Here is a 25,524-nt window from a genome sequence, read left to right as displayed (position 1 = left end):
TGGTGCTGTTTTTTGAAGCTATTACCAGGGAGGTGCTCTATGTTGGAAAAACAGCTGTGTTATTTCTTTTCGCAAGCGTTAACTGCGCCTTTCACAATTGCGAAACAAGCCGGCCAGCTTTCTTTACAACTACATTGACTCCTCGCATTGTGCGTTTTATTTATATATTTAGCGTTCTTTCAGCGGGGGGGGGGGGGGGGGGGGGCAGGTTGAGGGGGGTGATGTCGTTAAGCCTTCACTGCGTGCGGCGGCTACTAATATTTTTTTTTCAGCGTTCACAATGGAGGATGGATGTCACTATCTGTGGGAACTACCAATTAATTCCGCGAACAGCTGCTTGCATATCAAATAATAAATATTTAGGTTAATAAGCCCGGCAAACCGAATTCTTATCCATAGGACAAATGGTGTGGCGGAAAGGGGATTTTACCGTGTACTTGATTTGTCATGTAGTCCAGCTTTATTGGCCATATAATCTTGTTTTGCAATTTTTTGTGGACGCCACCATTCACCTGATATTTAGGGTGCATGTGACAGTTAAGCCAATCAGTGACTCTTAATGTTACGGACTTCGTCCGAGATCAATGGTGCTCGCTGTTTTATTTTGGTATCTTGGGTTGCCTACAATTTTACGCCGTCAGAGCAGGCGAAAGGCGAACCGAGTAGAAGCGTATAGACCAGATATACTAGACAACGAGGTGCCAGCAGCGCGTAACAGACGACCACCAAATACAGCTTTGCCACAAGGTATTCATTAAGGACACTGATCGCCGTCTAGGGAGACCGGCAGCCACACTAAGAATCGTCTCGTACAGTTTTTCTGAATGTTCGAGGCAGCACTGGTAAACCTTCTGTGTTCTTTTGCTAGACTAAAAAAAATGTGGCTCCTAAGACTGTTTCTTCTTCACTGCTGAACATTTAAACTAGCAGTTCGGCACATTGGACGGTTTTCATTATAATGGAAGACATTGAAATAAAAGCAACAGAATTGCGATTACGTTGAACCACAACCGCGATGCTCTGTGTGCTGTATACGCGACCCTAAAACGTTCCGCGTGATTTGAAGTATAAGATTGGTTGGTGGTAAGGCTGTACTTCACCGTGAGTTCGAGCGCAAAAACTATATTGCAGTGGTGTCCGAACAGGGCTTACAATGCCTAAAATGTTTACTTTTTATGTATTGACATTTAGGCTCAAAGTCAAACCGAATGATTTCAGCTTGGTGGTCGTGGTTTTCCAGTCGACCTTTCGTACACGCCGGGCGTATATCGGCATTACCCATACCACTTCCCCGTACATTTATTCATGTTTACAATACTGCGTGTGGTTCACTAAATTTTCTTCTGACCCCTAGCACATTACTCACATTTGCTTGATCGGCTTAAAACATGGCCGCATCCGAGTACACCAAACGTTTAACTTCGCTTGCGCCTAATCGCAATTCAAGTATTTGTTCGCTCTGGTTCACACAGAGTAGTTCAATGTATAGCGCGAACAAAGCTGTAAAGAGAAGCTTCGCTGGCTGAAAAATTAACATGTATTCTTTCTAAGCACTGCTTAATAACGGTAAGATTTGTTGTGCAATGCTTATACCCTACTCCAATTCTCTCTTACTATGGGCCCCAATTTCCCGTATTCCTAGGCGAAAAAAAGAAGTAATTTCTAGGCTACGTTTATGAAATGCTTTTTCCAAATTCATTTGTAACATTACCGCATACGGGTCATCAGCATCGCAACACTCGGGGACGCTCGTGGATGTGCAAATCTTCGTGTTAGTACTTCTTCCTTTCATGCCGTACGTTTGATGTGGACTGTTCAACAATTTAAACTAAGACTGCACTGGTTTCGACAAGACTTCCATATCATCTTATAATATATATTCAACAAAGCTATTTGGTTATATCCCGTCTCCTTTACCAGTTGTTCTACCTCTCGGCTTTTGGTAGGTAAGCCATGTATGCACAATAAAAAGCAGGCGCCGAATGCTTCCCCGTTCACTTTAAAACTTCTTTGCGGCGCACCAAAAGTGTCCCAACATTTTATAGGAAAGAGCGTTCAATCCATCTTCTCCACGCTATTCTCCGTCGTTAAGTTCGTATATCACTCGCGTACACTTACCCGGACTGATCTGTACTTGCAGCCTTTGAGTAGCCTCATTGTCCAATTCATACAAACGATCTACGAATTCGGTTTTGAATCCACCCTCACGCTGCTCTATGTGCCCAAGTGCTTCTTTTAGTTTTCAGGTAATCCCTTCATAATAATCTTTTCGTTTTTTATTTACCTCACAGGATTCAATTTCGCTTAACTTGTTGCTTGTGCACATAATTTTTCTCATCTGCCAGTGCGCGTTTAATGGGCGGCTCTCCCGCCAGTCACTTTTCCTCGCTCGCCCTCACTACTGCCATTTTGTATTTCGCGGTATTAGTATGTTCTGTCTCGGTTTTTAGGCTTCTGATTCCGGAAGGAAGCCTGGCGGGCATTTATTGTGTTCCTGTGTGAGTTTTGCGAAATGTTTCTAAGCTTATTTTTCTCGTTTCTCTGGTCGCGGCAAATCTAACTTAAGCGTTCAATTGCTATAATCTCGGCGTTTTCCCTAACGCATTCCCACGCTTCAAAACAATTTTCGCTGTCGTTGTTTTAAATATTGTGCATAAAAGTTTCATCCAGCCTTTCTCCAAATAAACCATACCGAAGACGTTTGGCATTCAGTTTACACATCTCCCAATTAAAAATTTACATTTCTTTTCTTCCCGAACCCATCTATACCGCAACGACACGATGCTCACTGACTGACTGTGGCGCTACTTCATAGACACTGGAAGAAGGTTTTATTTGCTGACACAATTTATTATGACACATATATTCGATCCAGAAGCGAATGGCTGGAACCCTGATAGTGCGTGAAAGCGAAGATACCTACACCACTCTGAATAGTGTTTGCACCATGTAGGCTGTTTGCCAGAACATTTGGGTTGGCTTCCTCACAAGGCCGACACACAAAATTAATGTCGTTTGGTATTATGAGGCTTCTTTCACACTCAAAGAACTTTGTCAATTCAGAAGAAGTCACAACGTGGTTTGGGTTTCGTTTGTGTATACAAACAAATCACCCTGAACTATTGGTCTACAAACGCAAAATCGCGAACAAAACACTCCACAACGCAAGACACAACAGGTTGAACTGTCATACTATAATCCATAATGGTATGATAATTGTAACGCATAATGAATTTTCGAGCAGTTTTGTAGGATAAATGTCGAACGAAATTTTCTGCCTTTGCTATTTTTAAGATAATCAATATATTTCTTTCCCGTTTGAATTGGTGAAGATACACTTTGCTTAGAAAGAGAATAATGACTTGCATAACCAATTGAAGCCTTTCAATAAACCTACTTTCCTGCCGCTATTCCGCTTGCCGGGGTGCTTATTAAAACATTAGAAACAGAAAAGGAGGAAGCCAACACACCTGTTAGCCGCTGTCATGCTCGTTCACGTTAACTCCCTAATGAATCTTTGTGACGTCCTCAAAGCGTGTCACGCGCTGCTCATTCTGCCACTGGAACCAGAGCCTGTGTATTTTGTCCTTCATTGAAGATTGTGTGTACTTTTTATTTACCTCTCACCAAAATTTATTTTTAGAGAAGAGACATGTGACTAGGCGAGCGGAAAATACAGCGGTGTTGTTTACGCAACAAATTCCCCCGACCTAGTCTCATAGGAATGCGTGAAAAAACCAATTTTAAGAGTAGTTAGCATTTAGGCTAAATAACTTCGCTGGGTTTCTATTTCTTGTAGCAGTGAGCGCGAGCAGCGAGCTTCTGATTGAAGCACAGATGCAGCTGGACGCGGCGTGGGTGGTGCTGACCACCAGCAACGTGGCAACTGCAAACGGTCGTACGCTACATCAAACTTGGTGGGCAAAGCGTGATACGCACATCCGAGAAGCATGCATCCTAGCATCAGAGACGCTGCGTGCAGCAACGAACCTAAAAGAAGTTCCACAAGCACGCAACATAACATAAAAAACAAATGATTGATATAGAGCAGCAGTCGGTTAAATACCGTGTGCCTGTTACAGCTTGGCTGGTAAAGCATCAGCAACAAGTACATGGGCCTAGTTTATTTCCTCTGTGATTTCCTTCTATTCTTCTTTATCGAGGACCGAGTACAGTATATGTCAAAGTAAGCGCCCTTTTCACTGAACCTATCGTTGCTTCCTTTTGTGTGCCGAGTAGATAGAAAGTCTTTTGTCGTCTGCGAGCAGCGGTGAGGCCCTGATACTGATCCCTGCCGGGCATCGACGAAGGACCCCGGGTAGTATCTAGTTGAGTTCACTTATGTTTGGCGAACATATGCCGGAGCCCAAGGTGAGGCGCTGCAAGGGACTCCTCCACCCACGTATGCTATGAGGCCTCCTAAGGAGTTTCCGAAACAGAGCAGGGTTCAGGTTAAAGATTGAGAAAAATGTTTAGATGGCGGCACGGGCTTATCAACATATCCGTGCTTGTATGGCGGACAGGCAAGCAGGCTTCTAGCGAAATATAGCTATGGCTTTATAGCCTGGTTCTTTGTTTATAGATTTACACAAGGGGACGGGAAGACGTATAGCATTCACAGTAGAATGCTTGTTTCTGCCCAATTGCTTTGATGCGTTTATACAAGATGCACCAATTTCTTTTGTTGACACAACCAGAAATGTGATCTACGAAATCTAACTACGAAAATTGTAGAAAATGGTTAGCGTAGGCAAGTCGTTGTGCTGCTCTTCGATTTTCCGTACTTATTGAGCACTTATGTACTGCTACAGCATGTGTTGACTATCTTTTTAGTTTCGGTATGTTCGTCTTTAAGCTATGTAGTACGATATACATACCGCCGACTTTGCATCACACCTTCTCAGAATCAGCGCTGCCTCTGTCTAACGTTGGACTACTATTCACATGCCGTCACGCTCACTTCTCGCCCGAAATGGATGCGGCCCAGTTTCCTTCCCTATAACCATGGTGCCGCAGTAGCACCTTCGTAGTGGACTCAGATTTTATACTGGGGAATGATATTGAAATTGAACGCTAACTAAAATATGTTACTTCTCTCAATAAAAATGCCGGCGATATTACATAAAGGACAAGAGTAGGAAAAAAACAAAATTCTTGTGCACATCGGAGCACTTGTGGCCATCCTATTACAACCGAAGGAAACGTTCTTGTTTTTGCAGGAAACTTCAAATTACGCTCACGTGAAAGTTGTTTGCACTAAAATTTGATACCAACAGTTGATCTTATCAGTAGGCAGTCACGGTAATTTTCTTAAAGGGACCCTCCCACACTTGTTTCATCTTTTTTTGAAATCCTAAATGCTTGCAGAACGTGTCACCAAACACACTCAGTACTTTGCTTGTGACGATGAAACGTAGGTCATTGACGAAGTCAAAGAAGAGGTTTGATGTTTCTGTACCCCTACGTGTACCTTGATCACAATGAGCATGTGCGTGGTAAACGAAGCAATATATTGGGCATGAGGCGTCGCAATGAGGTCGCATAGATACGGTTAAGATTGCCATTTGTTCTGTTGATAGTGTCGGCCGTCGTCTGAAGGATGAGGGATACGATCAGCAATCGAGAAGACAGATTTCGCTTGGTTGTCAGAACTTTCGCCTCGTCCCAGTCGACTACGTGTCCCATTTTCTCACAGTGCTCCACCAATGGGCTTGTTCTTGCATCGCCCTTGTTTACGTCGTTCTGTTGCTGAGTTAATCTTCTTTTAAGATTGCCCGTTTCGCCAATGTATACTGATTTGCATTCGGCAAACAGAATCTTGTAAGCACCTGGAAACTTGGAGCGTCTTTTACTTTGACAATGTTAGAACGCAGTTTGCTAGTGGGCACGTGCGCGATGTGCACACCGCGTTTCTTGAAAATGCGTGCAAGAGCTTCACTGATATGTGGGACAAAGGAAATCGCAGCACGCTTTGGTGCGCTTCTTGTGGACGCTTCTGCCTGCTCATCTCGATGCGGAGTCGTGTTCGTCGCCCTCTTTGCCTCGTATAAAGTGCTCTGGGTAGCCATTCTGTTGCAGGTCTCTTTCGATTGTCTTCATTTCTTCTCTCAGGCTTTGTGGGTCAGAGTACGTCCTTTTGGCTTTCTTGACAAGTGACGTCACCACTGAACGTTTATGGGACATGGGGTGCACCGACTGAAAGCTCAGGTACCTTCCGGAGTGTGTAGGCTTCCTGCATACGCCGAACAATAGTCCACTCGGGGAGCGTTTTACGAGCGTGTCCAGAAAAGGAATAGTGTCATTGGATTCCTCTTCCACAGTAAAGTTGATCGAAGCCTCCGTATCATTCAGATGCTGTAGGAAATGCCCAACATGCTGCTTGTCTATGACGCAGAAGCAATCGTCGACGTACCGCACGAAGAGCTTCGCATCTGGGTGGACTGATTCCAAGGCTTTTTCCTCAATCGCTTCCATCGTCAAATTTGCGGTTGTGACCGAGATCAATACCCCCATGGCCGTCCCAAACGTTTGCTTGTAGATGTAGCCGTTATACGTATAATATGTATTGCTTCGGCAAAATTGAAGGAGCTTGCAAAGCTCGGCGGCATCAAACGGGGTGCGGTCCAGAAGCCGTTCGTCCAATTCCAAACGTTTTCTGCAGGTTTCGACTGCCAGTTCGACAGGAATGCTTGTAAACAATGAACACACATCGAAAGAAACCAAGACGTCGTCATCTTCCAGAACTATGCCCTGCAACTTGCCAATAAAGTCTTCTGGGTTTCGTAAGTGCGTACCTGTATTTCCCACCAGCGGTGCAAGGACCTTGTGCAGGTAGCCGGACAACCGGAGGAGCGGCGAATATGCAAAATCCACATTTGGACGTAACGGGTTCCATCCTTGTGAATCTTGGGAAGTCCATAAGTTGCAGGCGCCGACCCGTTTGTGCAGAGAAGGTGATAGTATAGGCTTTTCTTTGACGGACGTAAGCCACTGAATATCTTGGAGAGCAGTTTCTGCAATTCCTGTTGGATTCTCGAGCTGGGATCTTTGCAACTTTGAAGTACGTCGTACGGTCTTCGAGTAGTGCCGTCAGCTTGTTCTCGTACGCAGAGTGGTCAAGGACGACTGTAACATTTCCTTGTCAGCAGGGAGCACAGCAATATCTGCGGTCGACCGCAGAGACTGAATGGCCTTCTGTTCCGCTCTAGTGATCGCCTGTGCATCTCTTGATCCGAGAAACCTCGAGAGAACACCGATGGCGCTTGTGGGTACTTCATCTTGTAGGTCTTCCTCCAGTAGCTGAACTGCGCTTTCGACAACGCATATCATCTTGCGGGCATCCGGTGACTTGACTTGGCTGAAGTTCAGGCCCTTTCCAAGAACTTGAGCCTCTGCGGTCGATAGCTCATACGATGACATGTTCCGCACTTCGAAGCTAGGCGGAGACTGCCTCTTTCCCCCTTCTGACAGTTGGGCATTTAGCTTGCTCTCCTGAGAAGCCTCGTGTTTTTCTTTCGTCTGACGCACCTGCTGGTTCGCTACCAGCTCACTCCAGAGAAGGCATCGGGCATCATGGATTCCAGTTTCCGCCTCGCAAAGAATGCCTCATTCTGAAACCACCTAACAGGGCCTGACCCAATACTTATATTAGGGCGTCTAAAAGTACCTCAGCTATAACATAACTTGGAAACTCGCTAAAAGAGTTTTCTCTCTTTCCTGGTCCTGGCATTCTTTGTCGGCCTGAATTACGTCACTGAGGAAATGTAGCGGCTGTTCGCCGGTTTTTCTTCAGTTGAAGAAATGAGAGCTTTCACAGCATAATTTGAAATAAAACCACAGGAACAAAACAGAAACGGAAGGCATATCTGGTGCGACGAACAAATCCCGCAGTGCCGCTCCGTGCTGGCGATAACTGTAGCTGTCGCAGCTCTTTCAGACACGAAGGAAGGAGTGAAAGAGTTTATCGAAAGTGTTGCTTGGTTGCTTTAAGCCCAATATTTAAATTCTAATTTACGCTGCACAGGCCGTCTTTCTTAAAGAGTAAAAACTTATTTCTGTACAAAGATTTCTTTTGGAACGAGAAATTAACACGTGTGGTGCTTTTTTGGGGATCAGACAAAATTAGTTCTGCAAAGAACCACCTCTATGTAAAATGCAAAGCGAGATAGCAAGAGAAGTGTGTATAAAACTCCAAAAAATGGTTTTACCTGTGATAGTTTGGGTGTGAGTTCTTTTTCTAAATTTTTTCTATTTTTGACGCTAGGACGCCTTTTTGTGCTATAGCTACACGACCATTTACGGTTCAAAGATAAACTGTTCAAAAACGTTTCAAATGTTTTTGTGAGCAGACTTCCACACGGCAATTCTTTTAGAAAGTACCGCCGAGCAGGAGCAGTCATGAAAATTAATTGAAGCGTTTCTTTAGATGGAAGTCTGCTCACAAAAACGAGACCGTACTGGACGCACACGAATCCGGGTCTCCTGGCACAGCATAGGAGGCAATATTCTTTGGTAGCAAAGACAAGTCTTGTGCTGACTGCATTCTTCTGAAACGCCGATTGCCTACTCGTCACTAATGCGGAAATTCGCCGAGAACTTTAATCTCAAGAGTTACATGAGACTTTAAGACCTGCACAACGCCAGGGAGCAATGCGCTGTTTACTAAATCTGCTTCCAGCTCTGATCATGTGTCGATAGGGTGAGGGGGGACCTTTACAGCGATGTACAACGTGAGCTCACCCCGTACATAGAAGCACAAAGGAAAAATAATCTGCATTCATACGACTAGAAGGAATCGCTTACAACGAGTAGTGACGTAGCGTCTCCTTCTGGTGATCTCCTCAGATATCGGAGTTACGGTTGATAAAAATTATGCCAAAACCAATAAGGCGAAATCTAACAAACACCCTTTTGCGGAACTCAAACCGAACTCTGTGTAGTGCACAAATGACAGTGACAAGCCGAACATCGCAGTGGTTATAAAGAGCACAGCAAGTGCCCCTTTTGAGTGCACCAAAATATAAACGAACGACACAATGGCTTTCCCTTTCAATGCATAGAACGTTTCGCGTTGATATTCTAAGATTGTTGGGGATGTGTGCATACCGAACAACCAATCATCCACCAGAAAAAAAATATGACGTCGCCATTGCAGTCCTTCAAAGAAATCATCCTGTTTACCTGGAGTTCGCATGTCTGGAATTCTGACGAAACTTTCAGAAAACGGAGAGCCCTTAGAACTACGTGAAATCGGGCACGTTGACACGATAATTTATATGGCTCGTCATAGGCGTCCAAGTTTAAGCACCCAAATTTCCCTGTGCTTCCACTGAGGGAAGCCCTCTGTAGTGGATGTTCTCGAGTGTTGTGAGAGGCGGTATTATCAGATACGGGCTTGATGTTGAAGGTTGAGAAAATTGATTTTCTGAACATTATTCGCTGTTATGGCCATTCGACACCGAAGCAAACCGAGTAATATTTTTATGTGGGGAGCAATTCTTCAAGAAGAACATAATGCTGACCACTTTTTGGAAACGCATGATCAGCTAAATAAAGCCCGGTTGTGGTTTTTTAGTAATCCCTTTGTTTGTTTCTTTGAAGCCAGCCAGCCAGAAGCAGTATTGTAGATCTTCCATAGGACAGCGCATTTTTATCCATCATTTCAAAGAAACCCGTTGAACAGACTGACCACAGACGTACGGAGAGCCCGAATCAGCCACGACAACGATAGGTTCTTATATTATACGCACGTCAAAATAATTGCGTCTTCCTTGCGCTGTAGCCGATAATAAAGCGAAATCCGTTTATTCTCTATTGACACAACAAGACTCAAAGTGTAAGCTTCCATTTAAAGTGTTATAATTACCAATCCACTCGTTATCTTACTATTTCAATCGCTACCTGTCAGCATTCGCCTGCTCCACAACATATGTAGCGGCTTTACAAAATCTTTTGCTACCTGTATACATTTTAAGGCAAATATAACGATTCTGGGGTGTGGTGAGTCGTTTATAAAGTATTGAACCAGTGCAGATAATCGGAAGCCTCTAGCTATAATGAAATATCAAAAAGTGCGTCCTGCGCTTAAAAAAATCGGCGTTCTTAGCTGCTGGCAATTTATTCAACTTCGATATAAAAAACAGCCACAAGAATAAAAAGCTAGCAAGGGTCCGGCGAATAATCAAGGATCATACTATAATAAGAGTAGGAGTATTAAGTTTTCTTAATTCTTACAGAAAAAACGATGGAAAACAAATTCGGGAATTCGAGTAACGGCGCGTTTAGTACTGATGCACTAGTAGAAGAGAAAACGAAGCAGTTGGAGGTATATAACTCACCACAGCACACTGAACAAGCTACACTATGTCTAAGCGTACAGTTTTGAGGAGTGATTAAGAGGTAGACTTTACCGTTCGTTAGAGCCCGTTATTTTTCCGCTGCCTGGGATTCTGGACACTGGAAGTGAATAGAAACAGCTCTGCCAGCAATGTTGTGTGAAAGGCAGTTTCATGTTTTATCAGAACTTTGTGACCGTGGATATATAAAATTTTACCGTTCTGATTTAGGAATCAGGATTTTAGGTTTTTGAAACCAGGTAAACCTGAAGTTACGCTGCCAGTTGGCCTGTCTTATTTCGTCTGAACTTGATTGGCGGGCGTAGCCAGCACTTGCTGCACACGTTCAGTCTCTAGCGTCACTTATGTACAGCCAGGTTTGGTCGCCTTCGTAGAAATGAGCGCAATTGATTTTCGGATTTTCAGAAACTATAGTTCGAAAATATACAGTCCTTCACAAAAAAACTCAGGGAAGCGCAAAAATTTTCAAACATAAATATTGCGGAAAACGTGCGTGAATGTTTTTGCTAAAAGTGCCTGCAACCTTCGCTGTAAGTGCGTAGAATCGACCGTCAAACGTTAAAAGATCCATTTTTTGCGCGTGCGCTAAGTGAAGGCATCTACGAATGATCTAAATGCATAGCTTTAGGTGGCTTGCGAGACAACGATATAGCATACCGCTTCTTCTTCGCGATCGATCTGTGTACTATGATGTATTGAACTACTTCCTTTTGCAGTATTCACGCCACCGTTCCGCAAGATGGGTGCACTTTTTCAAACACGCACTATACATCCAGATTTCTTATCAGAGCTTTTCGCTCATAGACCAGGCTAAGGAAAAATGGATTAGTTTTTATCAGGGTAGCTGTAAAGGTTTTTTTTTGGGGGGGGGGGGGGAGAGGGGGAGAGAGGGCGAGAGGGAGTGTGGATCGTTAGGGAGAAATTCCTGTCCAGGAACTAGAGAGGAGAAAAATGCTAGAACAAGGAGTGTGAGGTAGAGATGCCACGAAGAAAGGAGCCGATGAGCGGGTGTTGGAAGGGCCCTCCTCAAAATTAAAGTGCTTCACCTGGTATAAGTTGAACCTGCGTCATTCGCATATTGAAACCGGCTTCTGCCCGATTTATCAATAATCCCACTCTGCAAGTTGATTTTGTCTCGCTTCATCAGAAATACCTGAATATCCCAGTTCCGTCGTTGCACAACACTCATTTAAAAGTTCAATACTTTTGACGAGGTAGCACAATACCAGCGTGCTTTGCGGGGGAACGTGTACTCCCCACGGAAACATTTTCTACTGTAAAATGCGTTAATTACCCGTTGCTTTGGCTCAGTGGGCAGAATTTTGTGCTTGTGAGACGAAAGAAACAGGTTCGATTCCAGGCCGAGGTGGGCACTTCTTAGATGAAGAAGAAAAGCGGAAACGCCGCTCTGTTCAAGATTTCTGCGTACAGTAAACAGCTACAGGAGGTCAAAATATTCCGGAGACATCCACTACAGCGTGCCTCATCGCCTGTACAGTGTCGGGGGTTAAACCTCGCGATCAATGAATACCTAACTGTTGTGAGCCAAGAAGGAATGTCGTCTCAGTTTCAAATAATTGAAGCCCGAAATATTGAAAGTGGTGATAACAAAGGTCCACTGCGATTGGAAAGCCGTAGGGCACGCGGACACTTTATTGCATAGAAAATTTCTTAATCGTAGCCAGTGTTTAGTCGTAAAAGCAATGGCCAGCCGCTTTTGAGCTGACAACTGAATTCATAGGAATGCCTCGCTTTACCTTCTTCTGATATGATGAAGAAACCGCCGGCTTTATATGAGGTAATGAGTTCTGATCGGACGACCGGACTGCTGCATCGTACTTCTCCTCAACCATTCTTCATCGTCCCTGGCATTCACAGATACTGCGCTTCTGACATCAGATATAATGCCCTGATCTGCCAGCGCACCCCACACGAGCGCACTCCCATCCACTCTGGCGTTGCGGGAAAAGAATACGTCTTCCAAATCGCATGCCTTGGCTGCACTTATGAACAATTTTACTTGATGTCACTCGCTCTTTTAGTCGTGGAGATGACGCCGCATAATGTAGAGGCGCTTGTGGCGTTTCTGTGGTTAATTTGACCACCCCAAGCCGTCTGCTTAGTTCGACCTATTTATCAGGAACCTGCACTATTTCGAATTCAACGGGCTGTGATAATACAGGAATTTCTATGGAGAATTAGGCGGACGAAATCGCGCGTATTCAATTATTCATAAATTCGAAATAATAAGGCTCAAATTTATGAGGTCTATACCCTACTGTGACTGTCTTGAATAATGCTATATCTAGTAAGTAAAAAAAAACATGGCCAAACGTGAGGTCAAGTTCTAGAGGAAAGCCCACGTTAATTAATGATAACTTGGGCTGTGCCGCCAGTGTCCGTAGGAAAACTACCTGAAGTAGAATTGCACGCTTTACCTGCCCAAGCGCACATTTTCAGCCCAATAACATCTGCATTTTAAGGAATTTGCAATTCACTTGATTCGGAACCCTGCGCGTGTTAATGCAGCAATTCCTTATCTGCGTACTATTATAGATTACCAAAGCATCGTGGGATCACAATTTATTTGGCGCGAAGCGTACCGGACTCTGCCAACTCAGGACGCTGGCTCCGACATTATATAGGCAGCCGTCTCTGTTATAACTATAAATATAGAAGTGAGCACCGGTGTGTCCTTTTTCCTTTTCTTTCGCCCCAGTCTGATTCATTACGCCTTTCGTTCTTGGTGTCCCGTCAACTCATAAAAGTCGTTGTGCGTTGACTATGCAGTTTCAGCTAAGGTTGAAGGGCAATATTCCCGCCATTGTTTCACAGAATTATATTTAATTTTACGCTTACATTCGCAAACCCTTCAGGCCGCTGTCGCAACTTCTTCCCGAATACCATAAGAGTTTGGAACAATTATGCAAAGTTGGTATTGGTTATAAGTTAAGCCGAGTAATCTCCTGTTCTGGTGTTGAGGTGTGTACTGGTCGCCGTGCTTTGTAGTATCTCCGAGCGAAGGAGACGTTCTGTGTTTCTTGGTCATCTGCTGGTTCGAAGAAAACAGGCTTTAGTGCACGTGCCGCGTGCTCACAGGCTGGAGTGAGCCAACCATCTTCGCCTATGCCTGACATGTTACCTCGCCTGTCCAGCTCAATGCCACGACAAATAAAGGGAGCATCATTGTACGACCGTCGACTGAGCTGTCAGAACGCACGAATAAAAAATAATGAAAGCTTACGCTGACGGGGAAAGTTTTAGGTTGATGTGAACGTCAACACCCCAATTAAATCTACTGGCATTGGTAAAATGGAAGCTAAAGTGGTGTGTTCATCCTTAAGGCCGTTCCCCAAGCCATGAGATCCTTCAAGTAGTGCCACAAGCACTAATCAATTCTACATCTCCGCACGCACCCCTGCTGTCGGAAGTTGTGCAATACGGCGCTGATGTTTACTCTCCACGCCCACTGGTTACAATTCCTCAGCAGAACCCTATCACAGCCGTCCACTTTGACCCCTCCCAGCAGGTGCGGTGCAACAACGAACATCCGGGAAAGCCGCCGTGTTGTGAATGCGTGACTGTCTCCAACGGTAAACGCTACGGAGATGCTGGCCACTTTCACGGTTCTCGTTGAACTGAATCGGAGTGCTGCATTTCCCTGGTTTCCCCGTCGACGCGCATATCTAGTTGCCCGGACAGTGGCCGAACGAGATAGACGCATTTCTGTTGCCGACTAGCCGACTCCCATTGGCCTACGACCCTGCCACTTTCGATCTCTCGGAGCCATGGAAGCATTGTTATCTTCGTGAGCGCATCTTCAACACGCCCAGATTACTAAAACTAAACAGAGCATTTTTAGGAGTGATGTTGTCCTAGGGAAAAAAAGTTTTTTTTCCCCGAATAAAGTACACCGTAACACGATATTTGCGCGCAGGAAAAACTTCTCTCTTCTGATTGCCAGCGCAGCACTGCTCACGAGGTGATTTCCGCATGAGCGAACGCACGAATGCGGATGATGTACAATAGCGTTGTATCGGAGCTACTTTTTCCTCGGCTTTCCGGCTTGCTGCACCTTAGGTAGCGTTATCGTTCTCTCGGCTATCTCAGAGTAGGTCCCTTCCTGAAGATAATGTCTCCTGCCATCTCGGAATGCTTTCGCGATACTTTGCTCCTCTGCTTTGCTGTTCATTACTGCTCATTTGTCTTTCGTGTCCCCTTAGTTCGCCAGGTTACAATGAAAAGCGCTGGTGCAGTAAAACCGCAGGAGCGGGTGCTTAAATGCTGCGCACTGAAAACGGAAACCGTCAAGGACGCAACGGCGCATTGTGGATGAAGTTCCACGACGCGACAATGGCCCGAGCACCCTGTACTCCCTGTTGCGCTGATGCGCACGCGTGCCTCCCGTCAGTGTCCAGCTGAACCAAACTGGCCAGATTGTGTGCACTGAAGCTGAGGTGTTAGGACCCCACAAATCCGAGCGGGAACTACAGAGCAGAACGCGAGTGTGTATGCGTGCAATCGGTGTCGAATGCAGACCAGACAGAGTCTCCAAACCATGTTTACTGAGCGCACGTGTGAGAAGTGACCAGCCTGGTCTAAAGTGATCCGTGTTCTCGCGTGCCGCCGCTCACTAAGGCCAACCTGAAGCTATTGCCAACTAGAACCAACCTGAACATATCTGGTTAAACAGCACACACGAGACCATTCGCTGTGTTCTTCTGCTGTCTTCGATCAGAAAGTGAGAAATGTTAGGAGTGAATGGTCAGCATGGGGTGTCACTTTTTGCTGCGCCATAGATACCACCACGGCGAAACCTATCCGCCTGAAGTAACACCCGAACAATGCGACAGCCATACGCCACGACGCCTACCTAGCGTCACCAAATCTGCTTTTAAATAACGACGATCACGACTACGACGCATACCCACGAGCTGTGAACGAGCGCAGGATATCATAACACGTTTTGCTGGACACAAACTCAAAGACAACCACATCGGACGCCCAGCTGTTAGTGAACAGCTTACGTACTGGCATTGCTAGATTTACGAGCGTAGATTCAAGGCCTCAAGGACACTGGTAAATTCGCACGGATGAGATGATCGGTAGCGTCAAAGCTCAAAAATTACCCTGGCATGAATGTCGTTGAGAATAATACACCCGGATGCGGCCCGGTGTTATTGACCAAACCTAAAGATTGAATGTTCTTGGCAATATGACGCGACCATGCGTTTTCTATACGTGTATTTCGTTTAGTCCATTTTCTTGCCATAACTGGTCTCCACGTTTAAACCTAAACCCAAACCTCTAAACCAATTTTAACCTAAACCCAAACCCAAACCCAATATCTTCGTTGTAATTTTGACTACAGCCACCACTGCAGCATGATCACCAGCTGCTTTGTTACACTCTACGTATGTGCCACGTACACACAAATCTGAACATCGTGACTATGGGATGTGTAATGCGGGCATGGCCGCGAAGTGTATTGTCCGCCATCATAAGCTGATAGGGGGTCCTAGCATACCATTACGCTTCTCACGCTAGTAGGTACAGTGTCACCAGAAAGCGGGGTTTTTTTTGCAGGCCATCATGAATATTTTGTCCCACCGGGTGCACTGTCCACGTTCCTGCTTACTTCCACGTTAAGCCAAATACGGACATCCCTTCAATTAGTGTCGTAGGAAATGACACAAAATTTCGAGCTTAAGATTGTTCGTTTTTTTTATATCTCAAATTTCGGACCTATAAAATGAGATTCTCGAAACAAAATGCTTTTATTGCCAAATATATTTTACCTTGCATACCCTGATTAAAAAAGAAACAAAAGTCGATACCGCCATCCCGTGGGTGGAATTGACATTAAGTAATGTAAACAAGAATGTTTGCTTCTGGTTATTATCTCCGCAGAAATAGACAAGTTAGGCTTTTTTTTTCGAAATGAGCTTTGATGCACCTTGTTACCGGACCTACATGCAACGCCGGCAAGGCTTTGTAATATATATTTTACATATCAGCTAGTGGAAGGTGATGGTCAAAAGTAATTAAAAATTATGCCGTGAATTCGAGCAATATTAGGGTGATAAGTTTGGATGTTGCTCATAATTAATTGAAAAACTCACGTCGATGCGGCATTCTTGTGAAAACTTTTTTAAAATTAACTTTCAAGCATGCTGCGATGGAGTTTTGATGCAAAAGCATTAAAAATATGCAACAGGGTTTTAGGAACAGCAGAGCAGGTGAGTCCCGTTGACACAATTAGCAGCTCTTGTCTATTTCCTCCCTAGGAAAAAAATCTTCGGCATGCCTGAAGGCACTCACGAAGTAAGCAAGCTCCTCATTTCTTTGCCATGAATTTTTTAAACGCTTCACAACAAGGCTGCTCTTATCTTCTTCTTCATCTTAATGAAGTGGTTCTTACCTTCAGAGTGGGATATTTGCCAGGGCTTGTAAGAGGCGTTTTTAGGTCAGTTCCAAAATAGTAAATATGTTTATTAAAACAACTTTAACCATAGGTATTTTGTAGCAACGGCTGAGACAAAATAAAATGATTGTTTCACATCTCTCAGTTTTATTTCGTTATCTTCTTTGTGTTTTTACTTCGTCATTCACATGCGGGGACACATATTTCGCCGTCTCCGAACTGCCGTCTTAACTGATCATAAGCCAGCTCGGAAAAGCAAAAAAAAAAAAACTTCCGAAAACACCCAGCACATAGTCTGAACTGTCAATATAGAAGCAAACTTCTATTGGGCGAATGGTTGTGACTCAATTTGATCTGTGACAAAGCAGGGTCGGGTTCATTTTCGATACAAACTACGATCTGTTTGTGCGTTTTCAAAGCGTTATCTCAAATATTTTCTTGCCACCCTTTTTTTAGTGTATATTTGCCGAGTTTTTCTTTTCACTGCAGTTTTATCTGACCTAGTTTCTGTTTCTGGATATGGTTCGTTTAAAAAAGCGCCTCAAATTTATGTTGTGATTTTTTAGCAGTAACCTACATTGCCATAACCAGCGCAATTTCTTACGTGTTTCAGCGCTGTGCATCTCAGAACCTTACCTGAACGAATTCAGCCTTAGCGTGAATCGTTGTGGTCATATCCCTCGCCCGTCTGAGAAATCACTTTGAGTGATTGTCCATGGGCATTACCTTAAAACCAGCAATAAAACGACATCAACAAAAATTGCTTTTAAATCTTCTAAAGAGCATCGGGCGTTGTGACAGTGATAGCAATTATGGATTAATTTGGCCTTGCTTACACGTAATTTGGAACTGCTTACACGTAGTTTCTGCTACAATAAAGTAAGGACTACAGTTTTATTGTTACACGTAAAAAAACCACCGCTATTATTATGCTTACAAAAAAAGCCGCAAAAGCAGCAAAAACTGCACCGTAATCTCTTTCAAACCACTTTCAACGAAATGTTCTAAAAAAAGGCTGCTGCTGCCAATTCTAGAACATTTAACGTCGCTAGAGGATCGCGAAATTTTTGTGCGCACTTTGCCACGAGAAAAAAGTGGCTTTCTCCTTCACGGCTATTACAACAAAGAAATGTTGCCAACCTTCGATCTTTGCTGCAAAGGTGTAAACACGTACCGACACTGCAGCAAAACACATAGATGACCTAGCCTTTACATGTTAATGTAATGTATATTGGATGAAGAGTGACAGAAAATACATCGTTGCATAACCGATAGGCTTCGCACGGTTGTTCAACGCGGGCGATAAAGAGAAAATAACAAGACAGACAAGAAACTGTGAGACCTTTAAGGTGGGATAAATGAAACAACCTCAGGTAATATAACAGCAAACACACAAGGCCCATCTTGTCAGCCGGTAGCTCGAACTGATGGCTTAAGAGACAACACTTCCGCTGAGAATCCACAGATATACAAAGTACTCAATATGTGGATAATCAGACGTTGTTGTGAGGGGTGTTTTCGCATTATTTTAACTCATTTTCGTCGCTCGAGAAGCAGCACCCTTGTGGATGGCCCAATGCTCAGTAAAAAATATTTGTGATGCGTAAACATTCTGTTCACTGCCTCTGTCCATGAACTTCAATCAAAGAAAGCGTCACCGGCCTGCTTGAATTATAGAGAGGCAATTTCATTGTGCGTCATGCCGCCGCCGAACAGAAAATCATGACATCCAGAGTAATCAATTGGTGAGAAAAGGCTCCACCAGATAATGATTGTTTGAGGTGATAAAGGTATGAAGATTTAAATTGCGCTCAATATAACCGGACAGTTTGGTTGTACATTTAAAACCACAAATATCTTGCATGCGCTCTTCCCACTTTTTTTATGCTTATCATGTCCTACGTAGCGTGGCTTTCATTCGGGCGCCGCAATGCATTACCACGGTGCGGCTAGGACTGGATAATAACTGGACACGAAATAAAATTTGCTCACTGTAGCATTAGAGTGTGCTGCAGGACGGTTTAAAATCAGATATGTGAGGAGCCTTTAGAAGCCTGCAACAGTGCAGCGTGCCCAGACGGCCTTTCAATAACCCGGCCGCTTCTGAATTGCTAAACATAGCGCTCTAGGCATTCTTCAATAGAGAGAGGGCCGCGTGAGCGCAGCCCGTTTCCAAATAAGCGTGTCTAGCGCACACTAGGACATTGATAAATACGTGGCGATTTCTCGGCAAGGCATCACCCCATACGTTCAGCGTTCCGTGCCAACGATCTGAGTTGCTGACACTGAGACACAGCACGAAGAAATTTAGCCGTGAAGAGTGCATGTCTCCTTCGCTACCTTTTTAATTATCTGCAATCTGTTTGGGTGGCTACAGTAACAGCGACGAACGACATTTAGTCTGCTCCACACAAATTGCTCATTCGTTCCGGCGTGTTTTATCATGCGTAATACTATATGCCTTCTTTCTGTGTGCGCCCGTGTTGGAACCGTTTGATTGATTGATATATTTATTGTAGGGTTTAACGCGCCGACGTAACGCCGGCGATAAGGAGCGCTGTACTGGAGGGCTTCAGAATAATTTTGACCACGTGGGAATCCTTAACGTGCGCCAAAGTCTTTCCGCCTCCATCAGAAAAGCGGCCGCAGCGGCGGGGAATCAAACCTGCGACCTCGTGCTCAGCAGCACAACGCCTTAGCCGCTGAGCCACCGCGGCGGGTGTGTTTGAAATGTGAGAATCCCGGCGTTTGGTATCTCGGACCGAGCGCTGACACTAGCGTAAAGGCAATGCTACGAACCCAGGTCGTTATGAGCATCACATCTTTCACAACAGAAATGACACAGCGAACGACCAAAGAAAAGAAAACGGCGTTGCTGCTTGTGTGGCCAACATCAGTGCAACATGCCTATATTTGAGTTCTTACAGCAGTTTCGATAGGGCGAGTTTCTGAAGAGGCGGAACGAGTACATTGGTCGCAAACTGCCTTATCCGGAGCGCTGCAAGCTTGCGTTTCCTTCCGAAAGAATATAATCAACAAGCTTTGTCGTAATTTCCCTCTCACAGCCTCTGCATTAAAACGCCGCAAGATAAGCAGAAATCAGGAGCACAAGTGTGTAAACAAAAGGTGACTACGCGGATGAATGTTCTGGCGTGAGGAAGGCTGGCGTGCGAGAATGATTATAGCTAGCATCTCAGAATTGATATGTCCAGTACATGCTGATATCACGGACGCTCTGTTTATTCTTGAGATTGTGCATAATCCTCCAAAAAAACAATTAGCCTATAGAGGGCGTCAGTTCTTAGACAGGCAACCGGCCTATATATTGCGCGTGTAATGCCGGCGCGTAGCTTTAGCCAGAAAGTACGTTGAAGGGTTTAGTAATCGTTTGCCCCAAGAACGCCGGCCAGATGGGTAGCGCAAAGCTGCAAGCTACACGCTCTATGACGCTAGGCATCATTGTGACGGTTGGGCTTCTGAGTCACATGGGATTGTCAGAGATGCGGTACGGACGCTGCCTGGATTCCGTGTGCGCACAAAACCAACACTGCGGCCCTGACAGTCCTATGGCGGAGTGCTGGAACGCCACCGCGACCTCCCGCTCCTGCACGTGCTGTCAGAACTGCATCAACGAAGGTATGGACATATTCAAAAAATAGATTTTGTAGTTGCCTGTCGAACAACTGTGACAAATGTATGCCTTCATACACCAGCCGTCGAATGTTTTTCGGGCAAACGTACTTGACGGTATGTTTAACTTGAGCCTCGAAATATTCTTTCCTCTCTAGGCTTGGTGCTTTAAATACTTTTATTGGTTCGTGTTTAAATCGCATCACGTGAGCACTTTCTTAATTAAGAGCACAAAACGGAAGCAATAGTTTGTCCTAATTGCCTTGAAAGGTTTTCTATCACTAGTTATTGAGCGTTGGAAAACATTTATTATTATTAAGCACTTATGCTGGTTACCGAGTTTCCTTTTACTCTACGGAGTATCCGCAAATATGCTATTTTACTAGCCATCGTTGTAGCTTCACTTCATGCGCACCACTTTTGAACAATCGGTCAATAATATCTCCAGCCTCAGAATTTATAAAAATATTGTCAGAGTCTGCACTAGCCGGTGGCAGGGCGTCAAGCGATAATATATCACACAGTTCGCGTTCGGAAAACGGTCCCACCAGTGCAACCGTCTTCTGCTATGCTGATCCCGCAATTACCACACAATCGCGTCCCGCTGGTAATAAACCGGCCGTCTTTATTGCCGGGTTGTGGCACATTTCTACTATGCCTACTTCTGGCATCGAAGTTGGGAGGATTTGGCTGTGTTGTGTTTGGAAATTAGGAAATGTGTTATATCGCACTTGCGGCAGTGCCCTAGCCTACGATGATTGACGGCTTCGATCTGCGCACGCGTCCTGCCGATCTATTCTCGCTCCACCGCTTTGTCCCGGGTTAAAGCGCTGACCCACCCGCCGGATGGCCGGCGCTCCCACAGCCCTATTAAAGATTTGGGAGCCATTCACTGAGTACCAGCTTCAATCCAGGGTTGTTAATACCGCCGCAATGAAGGAACGGCTGGCGAGACTTTGCATTTTTACGCAGGTCGACTATTAGTAACCAACTTGTCTTCGAAAACATATAGGTCAGTGTCGCGATTACACTTTTTCCATCCAAGATAAATCGGGTTTTTAATACATCCACAGCTTGTTAAGACAGGCCATTCAAAAAAAAGCAAGTTTTATAAGCAGCGATTGACAGTACCTTGACCAACCACTCTCCTAAATGGAAAAGCCATAGATCTGTGTCAAGCAAGGGTGTTGTTAGATACATAAAATCGGTAGCAGAAAAATGCGCGAGCTATGGCGGGCGGTAGCGGTGGCGGGGATCGCCCTCCTGGAGAACCAGCCGTGGGGGCTCAGTGGCTAAGGCGCTGCGGTGCTGAGCACGAGGTCGCGGGTTTGACTCCCGGTCGCGGGGGCCGCTTTTCTGATGGCGGCGAAAAGCAAAAATCCCCGTTGGTAGGAGATTTTGGCGCACGTTAAAAATCCCCAGGTGGTCAAAAATACTCCGCCACCCTCCACCACAGGGTGCTTCATCGCCTGCGTTGCGTCGGCGCGTTAAACCCTACAATCAATCAATCATTCCTGCAAAAAAGACACAGGCTTGCGGGATAAGATAAACCATAGCCGCACGTGGCGGGGGGAGCCGGATGGCGACCAAAGAGAACCAGCGTTTTAGGGCTGATCCACAAGTTTGGTGAAATGTTGATAACCGCAAGCTTCCATAGCAAGTTTTATTGCGGATCAATACAAGATCCTACTGTGTTTTGTTTCCTTCAAAATCCTAAAGATTTACAAATCTCGCGTATTTCACCCCTGCCGCCGTCATACTGTTTATTTGCGACGAAGTGGCAGTAACTCAAGTTTAGTTACTTCCTTATCACTTCCTTTTCAGGGTGAACGGTAGTGTTTTTAAAGCGGAATTGTTCTTTTATGCTGGTTTATAATACTGCAGCGAAACCACACAAAATATGGCCGACTCAATGTGCGCAAAATTGCCTATTCAAGGGCAACTAGATCGGCCTTTTTCCCGGTGCCCTTCCACTTCACGCACCGGCAAATCGCTGGCGTTCTCCGCTTTATGCGCGCACTGGTTAATTGGGCACATACACGAGCTAGCTGTCTTTGCGCGGTCTGCGAAATTCAAGGGTTAGTGCCCTGAATCTGGGTGGCACGAACCCCGGTATCACCGAGTTCGTGCTGCAACGTCGTGTCGCATCACACGGCTAGGCTGCCAATTACGCCAAATTAGAATGAAGCCAGAAAAAGTACTGCGTTAGAACGGTGGTTTGGGCTAGTTTGTGCATACGGAAATTCGATAGCGTGACTTTAAATAATAGCGTGACTTTAAATTAAAAAAAATACGGAATAATTAGCGTGACTAAAAAAAAACAACCATAAATTTTGACTCGGTGCTTTTCGCGTATATTTGCAATAGTATGATTTTTCTTCCTTAGCCACAACTGTTCTGTCTTTCTATTTTTCAGGGATGTACATCAGTCAAGTTTGCGCGCAAAATATTCTAGCCTGCCATCCATGGATGTGCCCTCAGTTCCGGTGCGCTTACGGTAGTTACTTGCTGGAGTGCGACTGCTGCAGAAAATGCCTCCCAAAAGGTGCGTTTTTCTAATACGGCCCGAGGACTTTAAAAGAGGCCTTTTAAATGCCACATTCATTTATAAAGTAGCAATTACCTCAAAAAGACTATTTTGGACAACATGTGTGGTACAAACCAATTTCTTCAGCGCTTTTAACGTTTGCCGGGTAATCGACACCATCTTATCTTGCCCTAGCTGCTTGTCCTGCTAACGGGCAACTCTTAAGGCGACTTCTGAAAAGTGGGTAGCCTACTAATGGATGTGGGTCGCTCTGCCATAAATGCTGACATGTCGGCTTCAACCGGCTAGTACACCATTTCACGCTTTCTAGGAGCGGCAAAGCTTTATTGCATTGCCGCCGGCATTGCACTCGGCAGGTAAAAGCAAAGCACTGCATTTTGCTAACAATCTTCTGAGACTCACTGGAGCGGAATATTTATTTATCACATTGCGTATCTCCATAGAACAAAATGTTTTCATGCGTAATTATACGCACACATTGTTTTTACACAATTCTTAAACCTAAGCTTTATTACTTTCGTCCAGCGATTTTGTGCATACATGAGGTGACATTTTGTCGCAAGACACACACACCCCTCAAACCGCATCGCGTGATTTGTCGGGCCCGCTGTCGGCGCTGCACACAAGGCCTGGTTTTCAGTCGTTCTGCGCAGATCTAGCAGCAGTCGCCGCCACCGCAGCTGGAGCTGATGCAGCCGACCGCTTCTTTTTCTTTTGAGGTTTTGAGGGGAGGGGGGAGAGAGGAGAGAGGGGCCCGCAACTGTCTGACTTTGCACAGTGTATTCGCCGTAAACGAACTCCACGTTCGGCCCTGTGAACGCCGCGTTCCCCAGGCTTCCTGCTGTGATTGTTGGACGGAACCGAACGGTATGAGATGTCGGTAATAGAGCTAAATCATGGGTTCACTAAGCCAGACCAAGACCCAGCCAGTCTAAGCCAAGCCTTTGCTTTGCATATCCATGGATAGCTGAGCTCTTCCGCAGCCATTTCTTCTGTAGCAAATGTTTTCAATATCTGTTTCGCTCTCCAGTATGCAATAGTTTGCTGAAACACTGGATTGTATTGCTATGACATTGTGTTTACGCGCTAGGCCACTTATGGTAGGTACTCTGCATATTTGTGTGCATTCTCTCGTTTCCACCATTTGACACAGGGCTGATAAATTCCGAACAATTTACCACGGACTACCTAGGTTTACACGGTCTGTAATACTGCACCAACACTACTCATTGCCTGCGCTCACCTTCGAGCAAAAACTGTACCCAGCAATACGGGCACGTCCTTAGTTTTCCAATATCCAAACACTCACCTCTATTGACAGGAACAGAAACTTGTTATTCCTGTACCTTCTATCTGCAGCTCAGTCATGTGTTGAGCCTTGCTGTTGTTTAATGTGGCATTTCTCGCAACGATATCCGAATTGCGAAAAAAAGTGTTAATTGTAAGTAAGGTCTGCTGGGGGCTGATTGGTTGTTCCCAATTTACAAGGCAACCGAATAGAATCAGCACTCATTTCCCCCGCGTGAAGGCGATAACAATCCTCCAGTAGCGCATCATCCTTACTTCAAGCGAACATGTTTTGTTGGAGTGCCTATATGAGCACGGTTCTTCAAGCACAACAAAAACTTGCACCACTGCCGATGCAATACTCAACCGTTTTTTTTTCGTCGCATTGAAGCGTCTTTTTTGCACCCGGTGGCTTGTCTGGAGTTCTTTGCAAGGTATTTTTTTGGTGCCAGGTAGTGTCAAACCGCACATATCCATGTGCGGTTTATCCCAAGAACTTGTGTAAAATAAACTGGCCACAGTAACCTGGCGTGGTTCTCTCTGATTCAGAATGCCAAGGCCTCCACGACGGAATCTGGCCCAACTGCGGCATTCTGTGCCGGGCGTGCCCCATCGGCAAGAAGTCGTTCTTCTGCCCTAAAACGTGCTGCCCTATCTGCATCACGGATTAGCAGCGCCGGCCTCTGTAAACGCCCTGCAAGTGTGCTCTTGTACCTTTCGCGTTCAGCGCCGGATACATGAAATAAAGTCACGCTCTTGATTTTGCTTCACGGCTGCGTACTTAAGTGTCTTTTTTTTATGTCAGGAATTTGCTATCAATGGCGAGGCTAGGCTACTATGTTCAATCTCGGTTTTTGTTAAGCATGCATTTGTCACGTTTCCTCAGTGATCAAAGGAGAGTGATTGTGATGTGTCAAAATAAGCTACCGCCGAAGATGTAAAATATGAAAACCGTAAAAATTATATATAAAATATCACACTAAACTAATAAATGTTTGTTTGTTAGCATCTGCAACTCGCGTGGGTTTGAGAAAGTGCAGCTGAAATTTCTTCATGACTGGAAAGCAAGCATTGTTCTGTCCGCTGGATTTCACATCTCTCTCCAAGGGGACCGCGTTAGCACGTGCTGCAACCCATGCAATCGTCTTCGCGAACTGTCTGTAGCGCCAACTCGGCGTCTGTGCTCTCCACATCATGCGGGAATGCAAATCGACTGGCAAGAAAAAGCTGGTTAGAGATCACGCCACAAACACTGGACAGAAAGTTCAAGGTCGACTGGC

General features: G+C 45.1%; 1 protein-coding gene across 1 annotated transcript; it reads left to right on the top strand.

Moving 5' to 3' along the window:
• Nucleotides 1-20,082: 20,082 nt before the first annotated feature.
• Nucleotides 20,083-25,007, top strand: LOC144139430 (uncharacterized). Its single transcript, XM_077671763.1, has 3 exons — nucleotides 20,083-20,415; nucleotides 22,826-22,954; nucleotides 24,794-25,007. Exons 1-3 carry the CDS (start codon nucleotides 20,190-20,192, stop codon nucleotides 24,913-24,915), a joined length of 477 nt encoding a protein of 158 aa, XP_077527889.1. The 5' UTR covers nucleotides 20,083-20,189; the 3' UTR covers nucleotides 24,916-25,007.
• Nucleotides 25,008-25,524: the final 517 nt, after the last annotated feature.

The sequence above is a fragment of the Haemaphysalis longicornis genome, unplaced genomic scaffold (assembly GCF_048455015.1).
Source record: "Haemaphysalis longicornis isolate Haplotype H1 unplaced genomic scaffold, Haemaphysalis longicornis Haplotype H1 scaffold_5, whole genome shotgun sequence".
Classification (NCBI taxonomy): Eukaryota; Metazoa; Arthropoda; class Arachnida; order Ixodida; family Ixodidae; genus Haemaphysalis; species Haemaphysalis longicornis.
The sequence above is the reverse complement of the archived record's forward strand: the minus strand, read 5'-3'. Positions and strand labels throughout refer to the sequence as shown.